At 36.6% G+C, this 18,654-nt stretch overlaps 1 protein-coding gene and 1 long non-coding RNA gene across 2 annotated transcripts in view; one reads left to right on the forward strand and one right to left on the reverse strand.

Moving 5' to 3' along the window:
* LOC131535980 (uncharacterized) overlaps positions 1 to 6,250 on the reverse strand; it is a 46,098-nt gene extending 39,848 nt beyond the window's left edge. The window contains exons 1-2 of the long non-coding RNA XR_009269801.1: positions 6,119 to 6,250; positions 5,881 to 6,011 (exon numbers count right to left, since the gene is read on the reverse strand). This is a non-coding gene — a long non-coding RNA (uncharacterized LOC131535980). The remainder of the gene's footprint in view (positions 1 to 5,880; positions 6,012 to 6,118) is intronic.
* Positions 1 to 18,654, forward strand: part of mpp3a (MAGUK p55 scaffold protein 3a) — a 31,545-nt gene that overhangs the window by 2,617 nt on the left and 10,274 nt on the right. The window contains 12 exon segments of the mRNA XM_058768548.1: positions 5,507 to 5,562; positions 5,902 to 6,020; positions 6,206 to 6,283; positions 8,645 to 8,725; positions 8,813 to 8,950; positions 9,416 to 9,497; positions 9,997 to 10,082; positions 10,889 to 10,963; positions 11,065 to 11,261; positions 12,519 to 12,583; positions 13,021 to 13,041; positions 14,935 to 14,976. Coding sequence (XP_058624531.1) covers positions 5,526 to 5,562; positions 5,902 to 6,020; positions 6,206 to 6,283; positions 8,645 to 8,725; positions 8,813 to 8,950; positions 9,416 to 9,497; positions 9,997 to 10,082; positions 10,889 to 10,963; positions 11,065 to 11,261; positions 12,519 to 12,583; positions 13,021 to 13,041; positions 14,935 to 14,976 — 1,021 coding nt within the window. The 5' untranslated portion in view covers positions 5,507 to 5,525.

Consider the following 18,654-nt stretch of genomic DNA (forward strand, 5'->3'; position numbering starts at 1 on the left):
CCAAAGCTCATATTTGTCTTTTTAGGTTTATGAATAAGCCATGCAACATTAACTTTGCACTGGCTTTCTACATAGCAAGATATTTTTCTTGATAAAATACAGCAATACTACTATAACATATATAACCAAATTATACATACCCTTTTAACAGGTTGGGGTAATTAAAAAATTAAATAATACTTTTATTTAACAAGGACATATTAAATTGGTCAAAAGTTGCAGTAAAGACATTTAGAATTACTATATTAAATAAATGTTCTTCTGAAGTTCCTTTTATCAAAGAATCCCTAAATGTATCAAATAAAAATGTGTGTATTTTAGGAATAAATTATTTTAATAATTCATTTTTTCAACCTGAATTCCGGAAATGTTGGGATGTTTTTCAATTTGAATAAAATGAAAACTAAAAGAATTTCAAGTCACATGAGCCAATATTTTATTCACAATAAAACATAGATAACATAACAAATGTTTAAACTGAGAAATTTTACAATTTTATGCACAAAGTTCATTTCAAATTTGATGCCTGTTACAGGTCTCAAAATAGTTGGGACGGGGGCATGTTTACCATGGTGTAGCATCTCCTCTTCTTTTCAGAACAGTTTGAAGACGTCTGGGCATCGAGGTTATGAGTTTCTGGAGTCTTGATGTTGGAATTTGGTCCCATTCTTGCCTGATATAGGTTTCCAGCTGCTGAAGAGTTCGTGGTTGTCTTTGACGTATTTTTCGTTTAATGATGTGCCAAATATTCTCTATAGGTGAAAGATCTGGACTGCAGGCCAATTCAGCACCTGGACTCTTCTACTACGAAGCCATACTGTTGTAATAGATGCAGTATGTGGTTTTGCATTGTCCTGCTGAAATACACGTCGTCTGGAGGGGAGCATATGTTGCTCTAAAACCTTTATATACCTTTCAGCATTCATAGTGCCTTCCAAAACATGCAAGCTGCCCATACCGTATGCAATTATGCACCCCCATACCATCAGAGATGCTGGCTTATGAACTGAATGCTGATAACTGATAATGCTTTAGACCAGAGGACACGGCGTCCGTGATTTTCAACAAGAATGTCAAATTTGGACTCGTCGGACCATAGAAGACTTTTCCACTTTGAAACAGCCCATTTTAAATGAGCCTTGGCCCACAGGACACGACGGCGCTTCCAGACCATGTTCACATATGGCTTCCTTTTTGCATGATAGAGCTTTAGTTAGCATCTGCAGATGGCACGGCGGATTGTGTTTACCGACAGTGGTTTCTGGAAGTATTCCTGGGCCCATTTAGTAATGTCAATGACAGAATCGTGCCGATGAGTGATGCAGTGTCGCTTGCCTTGTCCCTTACACACAGAGATTTCTCCAGTTTCTCTGAATATTTTGATGATGTTATGCACTGTAGATAATGAGATTTGCAAAGCCTTTGCAATTTGACGTTGAGGAATGTTGTTTTTAAAGTATTCCACAATCTTTTTACGCACTCTTTCACAAATTGGAGAGCCTACTTCTGAGAGACTCTGCCTCTCTAAGACATCCCTTTTATAGCTAATCAAGTTACAGACCAGGGCCCGTATTTATCAAGCTTCTCAAAGTGCCATTTTAGTCTTAAGTGCTGAGAATTCAGGAAATTTGCTCCTACTTTCAAACTTCAGTATAAAAGCAAATTATCAAATTTCTTAAAGCTAAGAATCACTCTTACTCTTCCAGTTATTTAAGACAGCTCGAGAGGTCTCTCAAGTGGTTAAGAGTTGCCAGTAGGGGCTTGTGATTGCGCTGAGCAGACAGAGGCGTGCGAAAATCTTTCAGGAGAGGAAGAATGTTCTTGAAATGTTTGGCAACGAGCACTTAATCAAACGGTTACATTTCCTCAGTTATTCAAAACGAGCAAAGAACATTTACATTACCAAAGAACATCATTACTGACTTCAGTCTAGCGCAAGTGTTATGCAATCTACACTGTATGATGAATAAATCTCTTACTACGCTTATCCACCGGAGCTGATCAGCCGTGCCGTGGCAAGTTTCTGAAGCAGCTCTCCGCGCTGCATCACTAAAGATAGGCACCTAGTCTGCTTTTGTATTCTCTTGAAAATTCTTTATTGTTAAATGTGTGTTGAATATAAACTCCTATTAGGAATTTAACCATTCAATGTGAATTTATCGGAGAATATTCTTAATTAAGGAAATCTATTCAGTGATTGGTCCATGCGTATGTCGTCATCCAAAATTTGTGGCACAGCAAAGTGTTGTGAATCATCTCTGAGACTTAAATTACGACTGAGATGATTGATAACTAACTTTTAAGCGCAGCTTTGAGCCAAGAATTTTTTTTCACTGAAGTCAATGCTTAGCTGTGTTCTTGAGAGTAATTCTTAGAGGCTTGATAAATACAGGCCCAGATGTCAAACTTGATTAGTTGCTAGATGTTCTCCCAGCTGGATCTTTTCAAAATTTCTTGCTTTTTCAGCTCTTTGTTGCCCCCGTGCCAACTTTTTTGTGACCTGTAGTAGGCATCAAATTTGAAATGAGCTCATTTAGTGGATAAAAGTGTAAAATTTCTCCATTTAAACATTTGTTATGTTCTCTATGTTCTATTGTGAATAAAATGTTGGCTCATGTGATTTGAAAGTCTTTTAGTTTTCATTTTATTCAAAAAAAAAAAAAAAAGTCCCAACATTTCTGGAATTCGGGTTGTATAAATTACTTTCCAAATTAATAAAAAAAAACTGGAATTTCTCTACTGATAGACTGTATATTTACCATTTATTTAATGTTTGTCGAACACCAGTCCAGAACCTATTTTTCTCGACACTAACTTAGCTGTGCTGTTTATACCAACATTCACATACTCTCTCGCTCTCTCTCACGCACACACACACACACACACACACACACAAAACAAAACCCTTTAAAAACACACCTCATATGCCCCTGTGTATTGCTTCCACTAAGCTCTTTTACCAATTACATCATTACCAGAACAGCATAAAGTGGGAATGACATCATCCTTTAAAGCAAAAGTAATTGTGGATTCCTGTCTGTGGTAGCCATGATGGGATTATTAGTTTCTCTCTCACATTCACTCTCCTGATCTTTCTGAGAATTGAATGCAGCTCTATGGTATTATATGTGCCTGCAGCTATACATCATCACCATTTTTTTTTTCTTTTTACAGTGAGTAAATCTATCTGTGATTTGCCATATTAAATGCCATGAGACCAGGTAGATATTATCACACATACTGTGCAATCACACATGGCTTGTTAGTATAATATTGGACACAGGTATATTTTTATTTATTTATTTATTTTTTTAACTGGCACACCAGGAAATGCATATCATGTTATATTGTGTATCACTACATGGAACAGTCACAGATGCTCGTCTAATTATTTTCATAGGTGTGATACATCAGATCTGCACAATTAGTGGCTTGGTGTGATTTCAGCTTTCTAAACATGCATTAAGCTTTTTCATTTACATGGAATAAGAACATTTCCTCTGCTTCATTTGTCCTCATTGCTCAGTCTTGACATAAGTAAATTAAATTTTACTTTACACTAGGAAACTGTCCATATCCATCTACATCAGCACCATCAGTATTCATTCTAGAATCTGAGTCTATGTGAAGTGTCAAATTTAGTGCTTATTTCTAACTGGTTCAACGGATAAAACTCACCCCATGTTACAACACTCCTTATGTTGAGTGTTACGTCGAAGAGAAACTGCAGCAGTTTCTATTTTTTGTCTCTCGCCTCATTTCTAGATGGATCAGTGCTTGTGGAAATGCTATTTCTGTTTCACTAGGCACTCTGAAAGCATGGCATCTGTGAATTGCTTTGGGAGAGTGTGTGCGAGGGACAGATACAGTAAAAGAGGAAGTTGTGGCAGCAGTCTGAGCTTTGTGTTCCTGCTGTGGCCTCTCGGCTCCCACAGAACAGCATCACTCATCTCTTACAGTCACCCTCTCCCCTCTATTCTAGCACTTTATCATGGATGAATATTCGTTAATCATATCAAGGCATTGCACACTCAGTAAAACGATATGATACATAAGTCACATGCTTAAAAGTGATGGGATATCGATGTACCGATCTACTGCAGGCATTTAAACTGATTACTAGAGCCTCGAGGAAACCAGCCAGAAAGATAGATGGTAGATGAACAATACATTGAAAAAAAAACAAAAAAAACATAAATAACTAACACGTAATTTGAACAGCGTTATTATAAAAAAATAATGAGCCACTGGTGTAATGGTAACAGTGTTAATGTTTTAAAATTTAATTGTGCTATAAGCAAATAAAGAAACTAAAAGAAAGAAAATAAAAATGTCAATAGTCAGCTTAAGTCAGTTCAATGTTGATTCAGTTCAGTTCAGTAGCAGTTGCAAATTTGTCTTGTCTTGACAAATGCGACCCTGGACCACAAAACCAGTCTTAAGTAGCACGGATATATTTAACCAAAAACACATTGTATGGGTCAAAATGATCGGTTTTTCTTTTATGCCAAAAGTCATTAGGATATTAAGTAAAGATCATGTTCCATGAAGATATTTTATAAATTTCCTACCATAAATATATCAAAACTTAATTTTTGATTAGTAATAGCCTATGCATTGCTAAGGACTTCATTTGGACAGCTTTAAAGGTGATTTTCTCAATATTTAGATTTTTTGCACCCCCAGATTCCAAATAGTTGTATCTTGGCCAAATATTAAACCATACATCAATGGAAAGCTTATTTATTCAGCTTTCATATGATGTATAAATCTCAATTTTTTTAAAAAAATTGACCCTTATGACTGGTTTTGTGGTCCAGGGTCACAAATAGAGTTGTTTAGTGTGGTTGTTAAGAAGTTGTGCTTGTTTACCTTACAACAACCTTTTAACATCACTGCTACAGTATGTGTTCTAATGAAAGAAATAAACTACAACAATTTAAGTCATATAAATTAGGATTTTTTCTAGTCTTGAAATATTTTTACTAATGTATTACAACGAAAATCTCTGTTATGAAATCATATCTTTAATTACACTGCCATATGAACGATCATTCAGTAGACACATACATCTCAGAAATAGATCAAATCGGACCGAAAAATAACATTCGGTTCAGTCAGAGATTCAGTTGTCAACTAATTTACAGTAGCCTACTGAACGATTCATTGACTCAGTACAAAAAGAACCGGTTCATAAGAGTCATTTGTTCGCGAATTGAACATCACTCACGACTCGCCTTGTGTTCGCTGTGCATGCTGCAAACGCGCGGACGATAAAAATATAATAAACTAACACCATCTCGTGAGATGATAGTCTGATTAGTCTTTTTGTTTAAATGTTTATTTTTATATCCCTTTACTTCTGTGGCCGGATATTTGCATGTGTTTTCTGAAGTTGCAGCGAGTTGGGCTCTCTCGGCCACCGTACTTTACCGTAAACCAAAAACTAAGACCAAAAACACCTCAGGACTTTGGTACTGTAATAATGATTATATCTCTCTTTTAGCTCAACCCCTTCCTGATCGATGAAAGAAGCCATGCCAGTCCTCTCTGCAGGAGCAGGTGTGCTGCACATGTACACCTCCATAAAAACACATATGAAGAGTTCAGACGCAAAAGCCTCTTAAGTGTTGTCTGAAATTTTCTTCTTAAATGAGCATTTTCATCAGGCTCCTATGTTTAGATTTCAGTTATTTCACATATTTCACTTTAATTGCATAGAAAAGGGCCTATACATTGCAATAAGTGTAAAATTACTGAACCTAAACATAGTAGCCTGATAAAAATGCTCATTTTAGATGAAATTTTCAGATGGCACTTAGAGGCTTTTACATCTGAACTCTTCATATGTAGGCCTATATGTATAGTATTGACACTCACTGATCTCCTGTTTGCATGCAGGGTTGCATGAGACACTTGCCCTGCTGACCTCACAGCTGCGTCCAGATGCCAATCACAAAGAGGACATGGTCTTCCTCAAGGATGTCTTCAGTGAGAAGAGTCTCAGCTACCTGATGAAGGTGTGTGTGTCATTAATGCAGGTTTTGAACTGAATTCACTTCATATATGCAGCATCATATAGGCCTATTATAAATGATTTACAGCATGCATAATTTACCTTAGCTTATTTTTACATGTATGCTGGAAATGTGTAAGAGACCAGTCATCTTCAGCTCTGTATGCGCATTGTGTATGTATTTGCTAGATCCATGAGAAGTTGCGTCAGTATGAAAGGCAGAGCCCCACCCCGGTTCTCCACAGTGCCTCCACTCTGGCAGAAGATGTAAGTGCTGCAGTCTGGAATATCATATCACAGCACCATAGGCAAGATTAATGGTGTTTTACAATAATATATGAGAACAGAGTTTAGTGGTATCTGGGGGGAATGAGGGAACCCTAAAACGTTTGACTCAGCAACTTTAGCAAAAGTAGAACTTACACTTCACTGAGAAAGTTAATTCAGTTGTATAAGAAGAATGTGTGACTCTAATTTAGCCATACTCCATGGCCAAATTTGCTCAAAAATGTCCCTAATTTCTTTTTTATTTTATTTAAAAAATAATAAAATCCAAAATATTAACGATTATTTATTAAATAAATAATTTATAAAAAGTAAATGTACCACAGTGTGAAACATAAGTAACCTTTATTTAATATTATAATGTTTAGAATAATTACTTTGATCACAAATTTCAAATAATTTTGATATTAATATTTTGAAATTTAATGTAGTTTTTTTCTGTTTGAATAGATTTTGAAATATACCTGTTATTAGAATGATTTCTAAAGAATCATGTCACACTGAAGAGTAATGGCTGCTGAAAAATACTTTTTTTGCCATCATAGGAATGAATTACTTTTTAAAATAGATTAAAACAGTAAACAGTTGGAACTAAATTGTAATAATATTTCACAATATTTCTGTCTGTGTGTTTGTTTATTTATTTGTTTGATCAAATAAATCCAGCCTTGTTGTGCATAAGATGTTTGTCTCAAAAACATAAAAAAAAGGTTGTAATTATTCCAAACGTAGTGTATATAACCCTCTGTAATTGGATTCTGGACTTTCTAACCGGAAGACCTCAGTCAGTCCGTGTCGGCCACAACACCTCGAGCACTACCACACTGAGCACAGGTGCCCCACAAGGCTGTGTGCTCAGCCCGCTGCTCTTCACGCTGCTGACTCACGACTGCACTGCCAAGTCCAGCTCCAACCACATCATCAAGTTCGCTGATGACACAACAGTGGTAGGCCTCATCAGCAACAACGATGAAACGCACTACAGAGAGGAAGTGGCACAGCTGGCTGAATGGTGTGGCACTAACAACCTGTCCCTCAATGTGAGTAAGACAAAGGAGGTTGTGATGGACTTCAGGAGAAACTCCATTGATCACCCCCCACTGACCATCGACAGCTCGACTGTGGAGAGAGTCAGCAGCACTAAATTCCTGGGGGTGCACATCACAGAGAATCTCACCTGGACCACCAACACCATGTCACTCTCCAAGAAGGCACAACAGCGCCTACACTTCCTCCGCCGGCTGAAAAGAGCGAGTCTCCCTCCACCCATCCTCACCACTTTCTATAGGGGCACCATTGAGAGTGTGCTGACCAGCTGCATCATTGTCTGGTACGGGAACTGTACCGCAGCAGACCGCAAGACCCTCCAGCGGACAGTGAACACAGCTGCAAAGATCATCGGTGCCCCTCTCCCCTCCATCCTGGACATTTTCCTCACACGATGCTCCAGCAAAGCCAATAGTATCGTGAAGGACTCCACACATCCCTCCCACAGTCTCTTCCAGCTCCTACCATCAGGAAGACGGTACCGGAGCATCAGAGCCCGCTCTGCCAGACTGCTCAACAGCTTTTTCCCCCAGGCTGTGAGAGCCCTGAACTCAAATCACCCCGCCCCTCTCTGAACCCCCATACAAACCCCCTACCTCCTGAAACATGGACCATCTGAAACTTATGGAACTTTTTTTGTGCAATCGAAGTGTGCTACACACAGGTGAGTGGGCCTGTACAAACCACCTGTAGTAGCACACTCTCCTCCTCTATGCACACTAGTCACTTTTCACACACACTGCTGTGTGTACACAAATCCCACAAAAAGACTCAGTAATATATGTATGTTTACATGCTCATGCACTACAAATCATCCTGCACTGTTCCCCAGCCAGATGCTGACTCACAATGTTTCTCTTCGCACATGTACAGTATTTATCTGAAGCACTCGTATAGTTTGTATAGTTTGTATTTTTTAGTTTATGTATAGGTAAAAAAATTTTTTATATATAGTATATTTATAGTCAAAATCTATCAGTAGGATAGTTGTGTATAGGTTTATATTGTTTTACTTCATTGCTGTATACCTGTATTGATGTAGCACCGTGGTCCTGTGAGGCACGACATTTCGTTCCACTGTATGCCCCCGCATGTAGTGGAATGACAATAAAGCTCAACTTGACTTGACTTGACTTGACTAAAGATTTATAATATTTTTTCAATCCTCAGATTCAAAATGTTGTAGTAAGCTGTAGTGAAGTGTTTTATTTGACAATATCGTAAAACTAATTTTAAAATCAGCTATTTGGTAGCTTGTTAAATGCTTTGATTTTGTCTACCTTCACTGATTGGTAGGTGGCAGAGGAGCTGCAAAGTGGACCAATGAGTGCAGAGGAAAAAGAGCTGCTACATTTGCTGACATCACCACATCTCAAGGTATAAAACAACACTTTTATTGTTAGACCTTCATGATAACTTAGTCAAAAACAAAACCTAGAAGCTCATATCCCTCCTGCTTGGTAGGCGGTTTTGTCAGTTCACGACACGGTGGCGCAGAAGAACTTTGACCCAGTGCTGCCTCCTCTGCCCGATGACTTTGAGGATGAGCTAGACGAGGAGTCTGTTAAGATTGTCCGCCTAGTCAAAAACAAAGAGCCACTGGTAAGAGATAGAAACAATGCAAGTTGCACAAATACAGTGACCCCGAAAATATTAGGACACTTGAACCAGTTTTATTTTAATATTATTTATATATTATTATAGTGTTTAGTAATATTTTGAAAAGCTTTTCTTTTTATGTTTTCAGTTTTCATTGAAATTTTGTTGTACTTTTGTCATTTTATTATTATTATTTTTAATATTTTTATATATTTATTTATTTTCAGTTTTAGTAATTACTGAAAAAAGTTTAATAGTTTTAATAAGCAAATTACAAAACTGACTTGCAACAGAAAATGCAAGAAAATTAATACATTGTAAATGTGAAAAGTGTCTAAATACGTTTTGGGGTCACTAAATATGAAGACTACAGTATATACAGTGTTTAGACTGATCTATCAGCACCATCATTGTTTAGGTCATTGTTGTTTGGTGTTTCTCTTCTCTTTGTCTCTGTCTGTCTCTCAGGGTGCCACTATTCGGCGGGATGAGTCCACAGGGGCCGTGATTGTGGCTCGGATCATGAGAGGAGGGGCTGCAGACAGGAGTGGTGAGTGATACTTTAAATCATTTTACTCCATGCTGAAAGCTATTTTTCCAAATATTCTCCTGAAAATCTTTTTCAATTACCTCTGAGTATATCAATGGAAAACCAGTGCAGTCTTCAAAGGTCCTATATTCATCTCTAAACCGATTGAAGTGTCTGAATATCCCTGCACCTCTACTGAACGTGCTAGATATGGTTATTTTTACCTCCGTGATGGGCACTAGGCTGCATGTCTGCTGCAATGACACATGGCCCATCTGAGTGGTCAAAGAGAGTCTCCAGAGACCCAATCAAGGGAATCAAACAGACTCACTAACCACCTGACCACAGCTGTTGCCATGGGTATATAATGGGTGTGTGTGTGGTGGGAATGATCTTTTTTGTCATTCAAAAATCATTGAACTATGCCTATAAAGTGTATTATTATGGATCACACGCAGCAGGTTCAGCTTGAACATGCGGTAGTGAATCTGTAAATTGGGTAGCCCTCCTCTCTCCACAGGTCTGGTGCATGTCGGTGATGAATTGAGAGAGGTCAACGGCAGCTCTGTAATGCACAAGAGACCAGATGAGATCAGTCAACTGCTGGTAATACTTCTCTCCTGGACCTTCTCCATATTCATTTGACATAATGCAATAAAAAAAAAAAAATGCTTCCTAAATTCTTCATTAAGGAGTTTTTCTATCATAAAAGCATTTTAAGCTTGACACAATGTCTTAAATGGATAATTCACCCAAAAATGCAATCTTCATGTCTTTCTCTTTTGTTCTTGTCCTTATGTATGATTGTTTTTCTGTAGAACATAAAAGAATATATTTAAAAAAATGTCTCAGTCCATATAATGTGTCCATGAAATATATTATTTTCTTTGCCTATTTAATGCATTTGATATAATTTTAATATAGTTATTTATTTATCTATCTATCTGTATTTATTTATTTTCAAACACAATGAGGACTCTAAAACTTTCTGTTCATGCCCGGGTCTAATAAAAAAAATAAAAAAATAAATAAAATCAGATTTTTGATAAGGTCTCATATTTTGAACCCTACTGTACCCGAGATGAAACCCATACTAAAGCTCAATATATATATATATATATATATATATATATGTGTGTGTATATATATATATATATATATATACCGACTGAAGTGTCTGAATATCCCTGCACCTCTACTGAATGTGCTAGATATGGTTATTTTTACCTTGGTGATGGGCACTATATATTGATTAAGTAGAATAGCTTAATTAATTAATTGCTTTAGAGTGTAATTAATTGTTAAAAAAAAAAAAAAAAACATGACAGTCCTAATAAACCAAACCATAATCATTCCTGTTTATTGTCATAATAACAGAAGTAATTGAACAGTTTTTTTTTTTTCTCTCTTAGTCTCAGTCACAAGGCTCTATCACACTGAAGATCATCCCAGCAATCAGAGAGGACGACAAGCTGAAAGAGAGCAAGGTAATTGCCTATAAAACGGGATAAAATTGATCAGTAATCAGTCCAGCATCTCCCCAGTTCTTGTCTTATTCACTGGATTATTTGCATCTCGATTTCTTCAGGTCTACATGCGGGCGCTGTTTGATTACACTCCGTTGGAGGACAAAGCCACACCGTGTCAGGAGGCAGGGCTTCCGTTTAAACGTGGAGACATCCTGCAGGTGGTCAGTCAGGATGATCAGACGTGGTGGCAGGCCAAGAAAGTGGGAGACTGCAACCTGCGTGCAGGACTCGTCCCGTCTAAACAGTTTCAGGAGAGGTGGGACAAAACATCCATAAAACACACACCCTACTACCTCAAAGCTGTTTAGATTGCAAGAACTTGAGAAATATTTTAGTAGCCTTCTTTATAAATCAGTCAGTCAGTCAATCAATAAACAAACAACTCAGCTACTTGTGCATTTTAACCTAGACTGACCAGCAACATCACCAGAGAGAATATGCTGGTTAAACAACATTTCCAGTTTTTGCTGGTGAACATCTTGTCTGTGCTGTGGTCTGGCCGTCATTTCTATTAAATCTTGTATGTTAAGTATTTAAATCTATTTTTAATTACACATTTGTAATGATGAAGTTGCAGTTTAGTACATTTCAAATATATTACCTTTAAATGTAATATAGAATAAAACAGTACAGTTTTACAAATTATACTGCAAATTAATATCAAGTACTGTTCTGTATGTTAGTCAACACGTCAAAATATGTACACCTTTAAAGACAAAAGAAGATTAAAACATGATGATTTAAAACGTTCTTTAAAGTAGAGCTTTTCATTTGACATTATTAGAAGGTGCACTTTTTAAAAAATATATTGCACTTTTTATAAAATACCTTGAATACACTTAAGTGGCCTTTAATGTCATTAATATTATAGCATTGGCAAATACAGGTTTTTATTTTTAAATATACTTTTATGCTTTGAAGTGCACATAGTCTAATAAAACACACTTCTTTGATTATTTTCCAACCCCGGCTAGCATTTTTTTAACACAAGATGACTTGGGTTGCTTAAACATAATTGTCTGCAATATCAGCATGACTACAAAAATTAGCTTCAGTGTGTTAAAAAAGACAGTTTTATGTTTGTAAATAATAGCGCTATTAAGTGTTTTGTGAATCAAGTTTATATGAACATTGTGGCAGCTGCATCGTTGTTAGCATTGTTTGTAGCTGCAAATTGCATACAGTCTCTCAAAGCTGTGCTTTCCTTTAGGCTAAATCAATCAAATTAATTATAAATTATTCTCCCTGTGGGTTTTATTAGATATAGATGGGCCAGCCTGCCCTTTTGTCCCCTCTTTTATCTCAGCATGGTGCATCTTAGCTGGATGTACTCTCATGCTAAGAACGGGAGTATTTCTTTCTCACTGTTGAATTTGTTTGATCTCACTCAATAGTATATCTGATGGCTCCAGAGACAGGAATATCAAGTCAAGCTAGTACAGAACATTATTGTCAAGGGATTTGATGTTTTTGCACTGTTTGAAGTTCTCCCCATATGGTTTTTTCCCTTCAGGCGGTTAGCCTACAGAATAAAAATGGGCTCCCTTCAAAGCTCCAAGTCTCCAAAAAAAGCTGTCTGTGAGTATTTCCTTCCTTAAGGAAAACCCCTTCAGTTATGAATCAGTGTTGACTAACAGGAGGCATCATTCGCTGATGTGTGTGCTTGTGTGAAGTTGCCAGGTGATTATTGGGCTCCAACCAAGCGCTTCATGTTCACTAATCTAAAGCTGATTAGAGAACAGACACATCTACAGTTCAGCAACATGCAACAACATACACCCTTCTCACTCGCTCTCTCTCACAGACTGCATTATGTGCATTAATTTATATTCCCTCCTCTTCTGCTTCTTCCTTTGTTACTCCATCTGTGTGCGGGTCTTCACTGCTGGACACACTTTGAACTGCATGATGTCGGAATGATGGAATTTATTTATTTAATAAACTCAGGGCCAGTTTATTACAGGGCCTTCTTTTGTCATAATATATTTTCCTTTTCTGATTACTGCTGACACCAGATGACCAGGGATGTGATAAAGGTGGGTCTTCTAGGTCTGAGTTCACACATTCACCCTCAAATACACACAACACACATGTTGGTTCCACGATGATTAAGAAATTAGGCCAGTGTGTCACCTAATCTATGTTAATTCTTGGAAAGAGACAACTGCTGTTCTGCTATAAACACACACACACACACACACACGTTTGTTTTTGTGAAAAGTGGGGACTCTCCATAGGCGTAATGGTTTTTATACTGTACTTACTGTATGTGCTATTGCCCTACACCAACCCTACACCTAAACCTACCCCTTACAGGAGACTGTGCATTTCAACTTTCCCCAAAAAAACCTCACTCTGTATGATTTATAAGCGTTTTGAAAAGTGGGGACATGGGTCAATGTCCTGAAAAGTCACCTTCACCTTGTAATACCTATGTCATACCTTTGTCATTATACAAATCTATGTCCTGACTTTTCACAAAACGCGCACACACACACACACACACACACACATTCAGTGAGAGAGAGGCTTCAGTGTATTTGATGTTTGATGGTCCATTAATTTTTTAAAAGCATTATAGGATCAAATCCCACAAAATTTATCATCTCATATAAAATTAACCCAGCATGACAAATAGCTAATTTAATACAGATCAAATGTCTGTATCCTGTAATGTTGATTTTGGCCCATCTCACCTTAGAGGTGTTGACCTTCTTGAATCACTTCATGATCCCTATCCCCAAATTATTTTCTGACATTATTCCATTTTCCATCTTTTCCCTTATCCTTACTACACTGTCAACTAATGCTCTGAGATCTCAAACATCTCTTTCTCCTTCTGTCCTTTCTCTATTCTCTTCCTAAAGGTGCACTCAGTAATACTTGTGCTTTATACTGAAGGAAATTGAAAGAAATAATGTACACTTACATGAGATGAAGACTCCAGTAACACCAGAAGCCTAATAAAATGACCTAAATATTCACTACTGTTAAAAATGTTGGAGTCGATAAGATTTCTTAATGTTTTTGAAAGAAGTCTCTAATGCCCAGCAAGGCTGCACTTATTTGATAAAAAATAAATAAATAAATACAACGTGAAATATTATTTCCATTTGTAATAACTGTTTTCTATTTGAATATGTTTTAAAATGTATATAATTTAATTTATTCCTGTAATGCAAAGCTGAATTTTCAGCATTTATTAATTAGTGTCTTCACTGACACTAAAGCAGTCATTCTAATATGCTGATTTGCTGCTCAAGAAACATTATTATGTTATCATGAAATTATTATCAGTGTTGAAAAAGGCTGCACAGCTCAATATTTTCATGAAAACCTTGATATATTACAGCATTTAAATCTTTTGTAACTTTATAAATGTCTTCGTTGTCAATTTTGATCAATTTAATGCATCCTTGCTGAATAAAAGTACATTCGGTGTCAGTAGGTGTCAGTATAATTCCAGTACAACTGGCATTTTGGCCAGTACAACAGAAACACAAAATTATTGAGTACACCACCTACAAATATTCCGAGTTTTCTTCCATATAATGTCTATAGCTCTCAGGTGATGTTATATTCAATTTGTTTGTTTTTAATCTTTATCACCTTTTCTCATTATCTTTTTCAATCTAAGGGCCTCTTTTCCATTTACTGTAGGTTATAACACTCATTGTTTCCTTTGAGTCCCGCTCAACCACACAAGTGAATCCTAACATTTATACACTATCACACCATCATTTTCTTCCTGGCGAATAACAAATCCCCTCGGTTGGCTACGGCTGCCACAGACTGCTGAAATACCTGCTGCCCATCCGCCTGTCTGCCTAACTGTTGAACCTGCTTGTGTAACTGTAGTTCTGCAGCCCTCCTTCCTCTCTCCTGGTCTCCTCTGCTCACTCCCTCTCTCCCTGCTTGCCTCCCTACAGAAGACTGTGACTGTGAGGGCTATTTCAATGGACAGTACATAGGTGAGAACCTGCATGCCCACTCCTGTACCCAGCGCCTGCTAACTCTGAAATGTACTAACCTTCTGCCTGAGTGAGCTTCTGTTGCTGCCTGCCTCTGTGCCAAGAGCTATGGCCGAGCCCTTGATGAGGGGAGGCCGGATTGGGGGGTTATTTGGCAGCGTGAAGGGAATTTTAGGTCAGTCAGAATATTTCACTGTGAGAAAACCAATTTGCAGTAGTGCATTGATGCCTTTGGAAGAGAAAGTGGAACCTGGTTGCTATTTTTGTTTACGCCTTTGATTTAGTATATAGTAATAGAAAGAGTATGTGAGTGGAGCAAAACAACAGCAATTTCCCCTCAGTAATCGCTCTTTTTATTCAGCGAGAATGCATTAAATTAATCAAAAGTTGTTACAAAAGATTTCTATTTCAAGTAAATGCTGTTCTGTTTTTATTTTTAGGATTTTATTAGGATTGTGTGACATTGAAAGACTGGAGTAATGATGCTGAAAATTCAGCTTTGACACCACAGGAATACATTGCAATTTAAAATATTTTAAGTTAGAACAGTTATTTTAGATTGTAGTAATATTTCACAATAGTACTTGTTTTACTGTATTTTTAATCAAATAAATGCAGTCTTGGTGAGTATATCTTTCAAAAACATCGTAATTTTTCCACTTTTTTGACTGGTAGTTTATGTACTGTAAGTGAAATAAGTGCTGAAAATGGATGTACTGTATATGATGAATAGAGTACACAATGACGAAGAAGGGCAGAATTACCAACAAATGATTGTTTTCACACATGATTTGTGCCTTTCTGATAATAAAATACATTATTGCAAAATTAATTTAAAATAATATAATTGATATATTGTATCAGTATAGATTTTATAATAGTCCATAATTACTGTTTTGCACTTGATGAAAATAGAGATAAAACTGTGCATTATGTCCATGACGGAGAGATACTGGTGTGGGTCTGGAGGGACTGAGAACATCAATGCACAAATTTATAAGTAAAACATTCATTGCTCTAGGCAAAATCATGCTCTGCTTCACTCACATACTCTGATAATAAGAAGAGAGACAGGGTTTGTCAAGCCTCTGAGTTAAAACTGTTAGCAACATGTCTGGCATGTTTCAAGTCTCATTAGTTAATGGGTGCTAATTTAAGGAGCTGTTAAAAGAGTGAAGAAAAGGAAGTGATATTCAGTTCATATAGTGTTAGATATTTCATTCACAGGCTATCACGCTATTTTCACAATGTGTAGCAGCTGTAGAAATCTGTGTCAGAAGGGATAACTGCATAACTTCACTTTCTCTCTGACACCAGAAGTCTGTGAAGATGAGTTTTGACCAAGTTTAGATACTGTGACTTTCTGTGGGTGGCGTGAATAAGTATTGCTATAATATTTGAAACACTGAAGCAAATTTTCAGCACAGAAACATTTTATTTATTTAAATAAATAAATACGTAATTTTTTTTCTTTTTTTCTTTTTTCCCCAAATGATAATTACGCTGAAATAGCATGTGCAATGATTATTTAAATTACTGCAATTATGCCTCCTTTTTATCTACATTAGGCTTATTATAGATTGCGCCTTATTATCTTGCTGTTTGCTTGGCAAAATTACTATTGTGCTATTTCTGCCCATGGAAATCCAAATTTTATTAGAAGTATATATAATTAATAGACAATTATGTAACTTTGGATGTGCACTTCCATTCAAAAGTTTGGGGTGAGCAATTTTTTCAAAAAGGATGCATTAAATTGACAGCATATTTTTCAAAAGAGTTTTATTTTAAATAAATGCTTTTTAAACTTTATATTCTTCAAAGAGTCTTGAAAAATAATGCAAACATTAAGCAGCAAAACTTTATTCAGCATTGATAATTATAATAAAAATTGTTTCTTGAGCAGCAAATCAGCATGTTAGGATGATTTCTGAAGGGTCATGTGACTGTAATGTAATGTCATGATGCTGAAAAATCAATTACATTATAAATCATTTTCAAATAGAAAACAATTATTTTAAATGATAATAATACTTCACAATATTACTGTATATAATAATGATAATAATGATGATGATAATAATAATGTAGCCTTGTTGGTCATAAGACACTTCTTTAAAAAAAAAACCTCACCAACCCCAAAAATTTGAACAGTAGCATATACAGTCCAACAACGGGGACGGCATCTGCAAATATGCAGTCAGTGTGAGACTTTTTCTCTTGTTCAAATGTGACCAAATTTCAGTTCACGTTGAAACTAGGTGAGAATAATTTACCTTGAGAATAATCTTCCTCCACTCTGGCAGGTAGCACTTTCCCTTGCCCAGTCTCTGTGTGAATGTATTCCTTTGCTGCCTTCTGCTTTATTTAGTCCTCCATCCCAAAACCCCCACTCACCCCAGAGCCACTGTCAGGCTGCTGCCCTTCTATTGGACACTCTGCACATTCCACCCTGCACGATTGGCTGCGCACTCACTCACTGAGTCAAGTGTGTGATAGCTGATGTGCGTGATGGCAACTCAGCCTTAGCCACTGACCGAGAATCATTTTAATCATCTGATAGTGATAATACTGGGAAGTGCCAAAGATGACAGTGGGAAACTCTAGAAGTCAGACTTACCGACAGCATGGAATCTGTAAAACATGTAAATTTAGGCAGAACTCGAATTTAAAAATATTTTGCATATTCACTGTTTGCCACCTATTAAATATTTTGGATAATTTGTTGTTGCTTTCAGCTGCCAGTAAGTGTTCTCCGCTTTCTTTTCCATTGAAAACATTTTAGTATACTTATAAATATTTAAATTCTTTGCATGCTGCAGATTGTGATGAAGTGTGCAGATTCCATGCAGGCCAACTTTTGGGGTAATTTAACTCATGGTCAGTTATAAATGGCCTCAGGAGTGAATGTATGAACTGCAAAGCTGATTTTGGGTCAGTTGTTGAGGGCAGAGTGTGGCTTATGCACAAGTGTGAGGTGGTCTAATGCGCATTGTAGTCTCTTCGAAGTGTAATGCAGTGGCTCCCTCCTGTGGCCAGGTGTTTTCCTGGGAGTTTTACTCAGGTACAGTCCTTGATCTTCCCACACAGCTGCCACCATTAACTTCCATGTCCTGAAACATAACACATTTTACATCATTTCTTATAACAATACTGATAGAGGTGAAGATTAGAGTTATGCTACAGGAGTTGCACTGGAGTTGTAACTACACTAGTCAACATTTGAATTGGATCAAAACCATTCATCAAAGTTGTCCTAAAACCTAAAATCAAAATGCGTTCTTGTCTTTGAACTTTTTTGATTCACCTCAAATGTTGACTACTGTAGTTAAGGGGTAGAAATTTCAGGGTTACTGGTTAGGTTATGGCGTTGTCTTTATTATTACTGTACAAATAAAAGTGTGTAAAAGTTGACTACTTTGAGAATTTCAACAATTTATGGTTGCACTTTTTATCTTTCACATAATTCAATCATAAGGGTATTAAATGCACTGTATGGAGAATAAATAAAATAATAATATAATAAAATAATATAATAACTTCTGTAAATACAATAAATACACACTGCCATTCAAATGCTTGGGGTCATCAAGAGTTTTATTTAGTTTTTTTTTTTTTAGAAGAAAAATACCTTTATTCAGCAAGGATGCATTCAATTGACAGTGACAGTAAAGGCAT

Source organism: Onychostoma macrolepis, chromosome 03 (assembly GCF_012432095.1).
Source record: "Onychostoma macrolepis isolate SWU-2019 chromosome 03, ASM1243209v1, whole genome shotgun sequence".
NCBI lineage: Eukaryota > Metazoa > Chordata > Actinopteri > Cypriniformes > Cyprinidae > Onychostoma > Onychostoma macrolepis.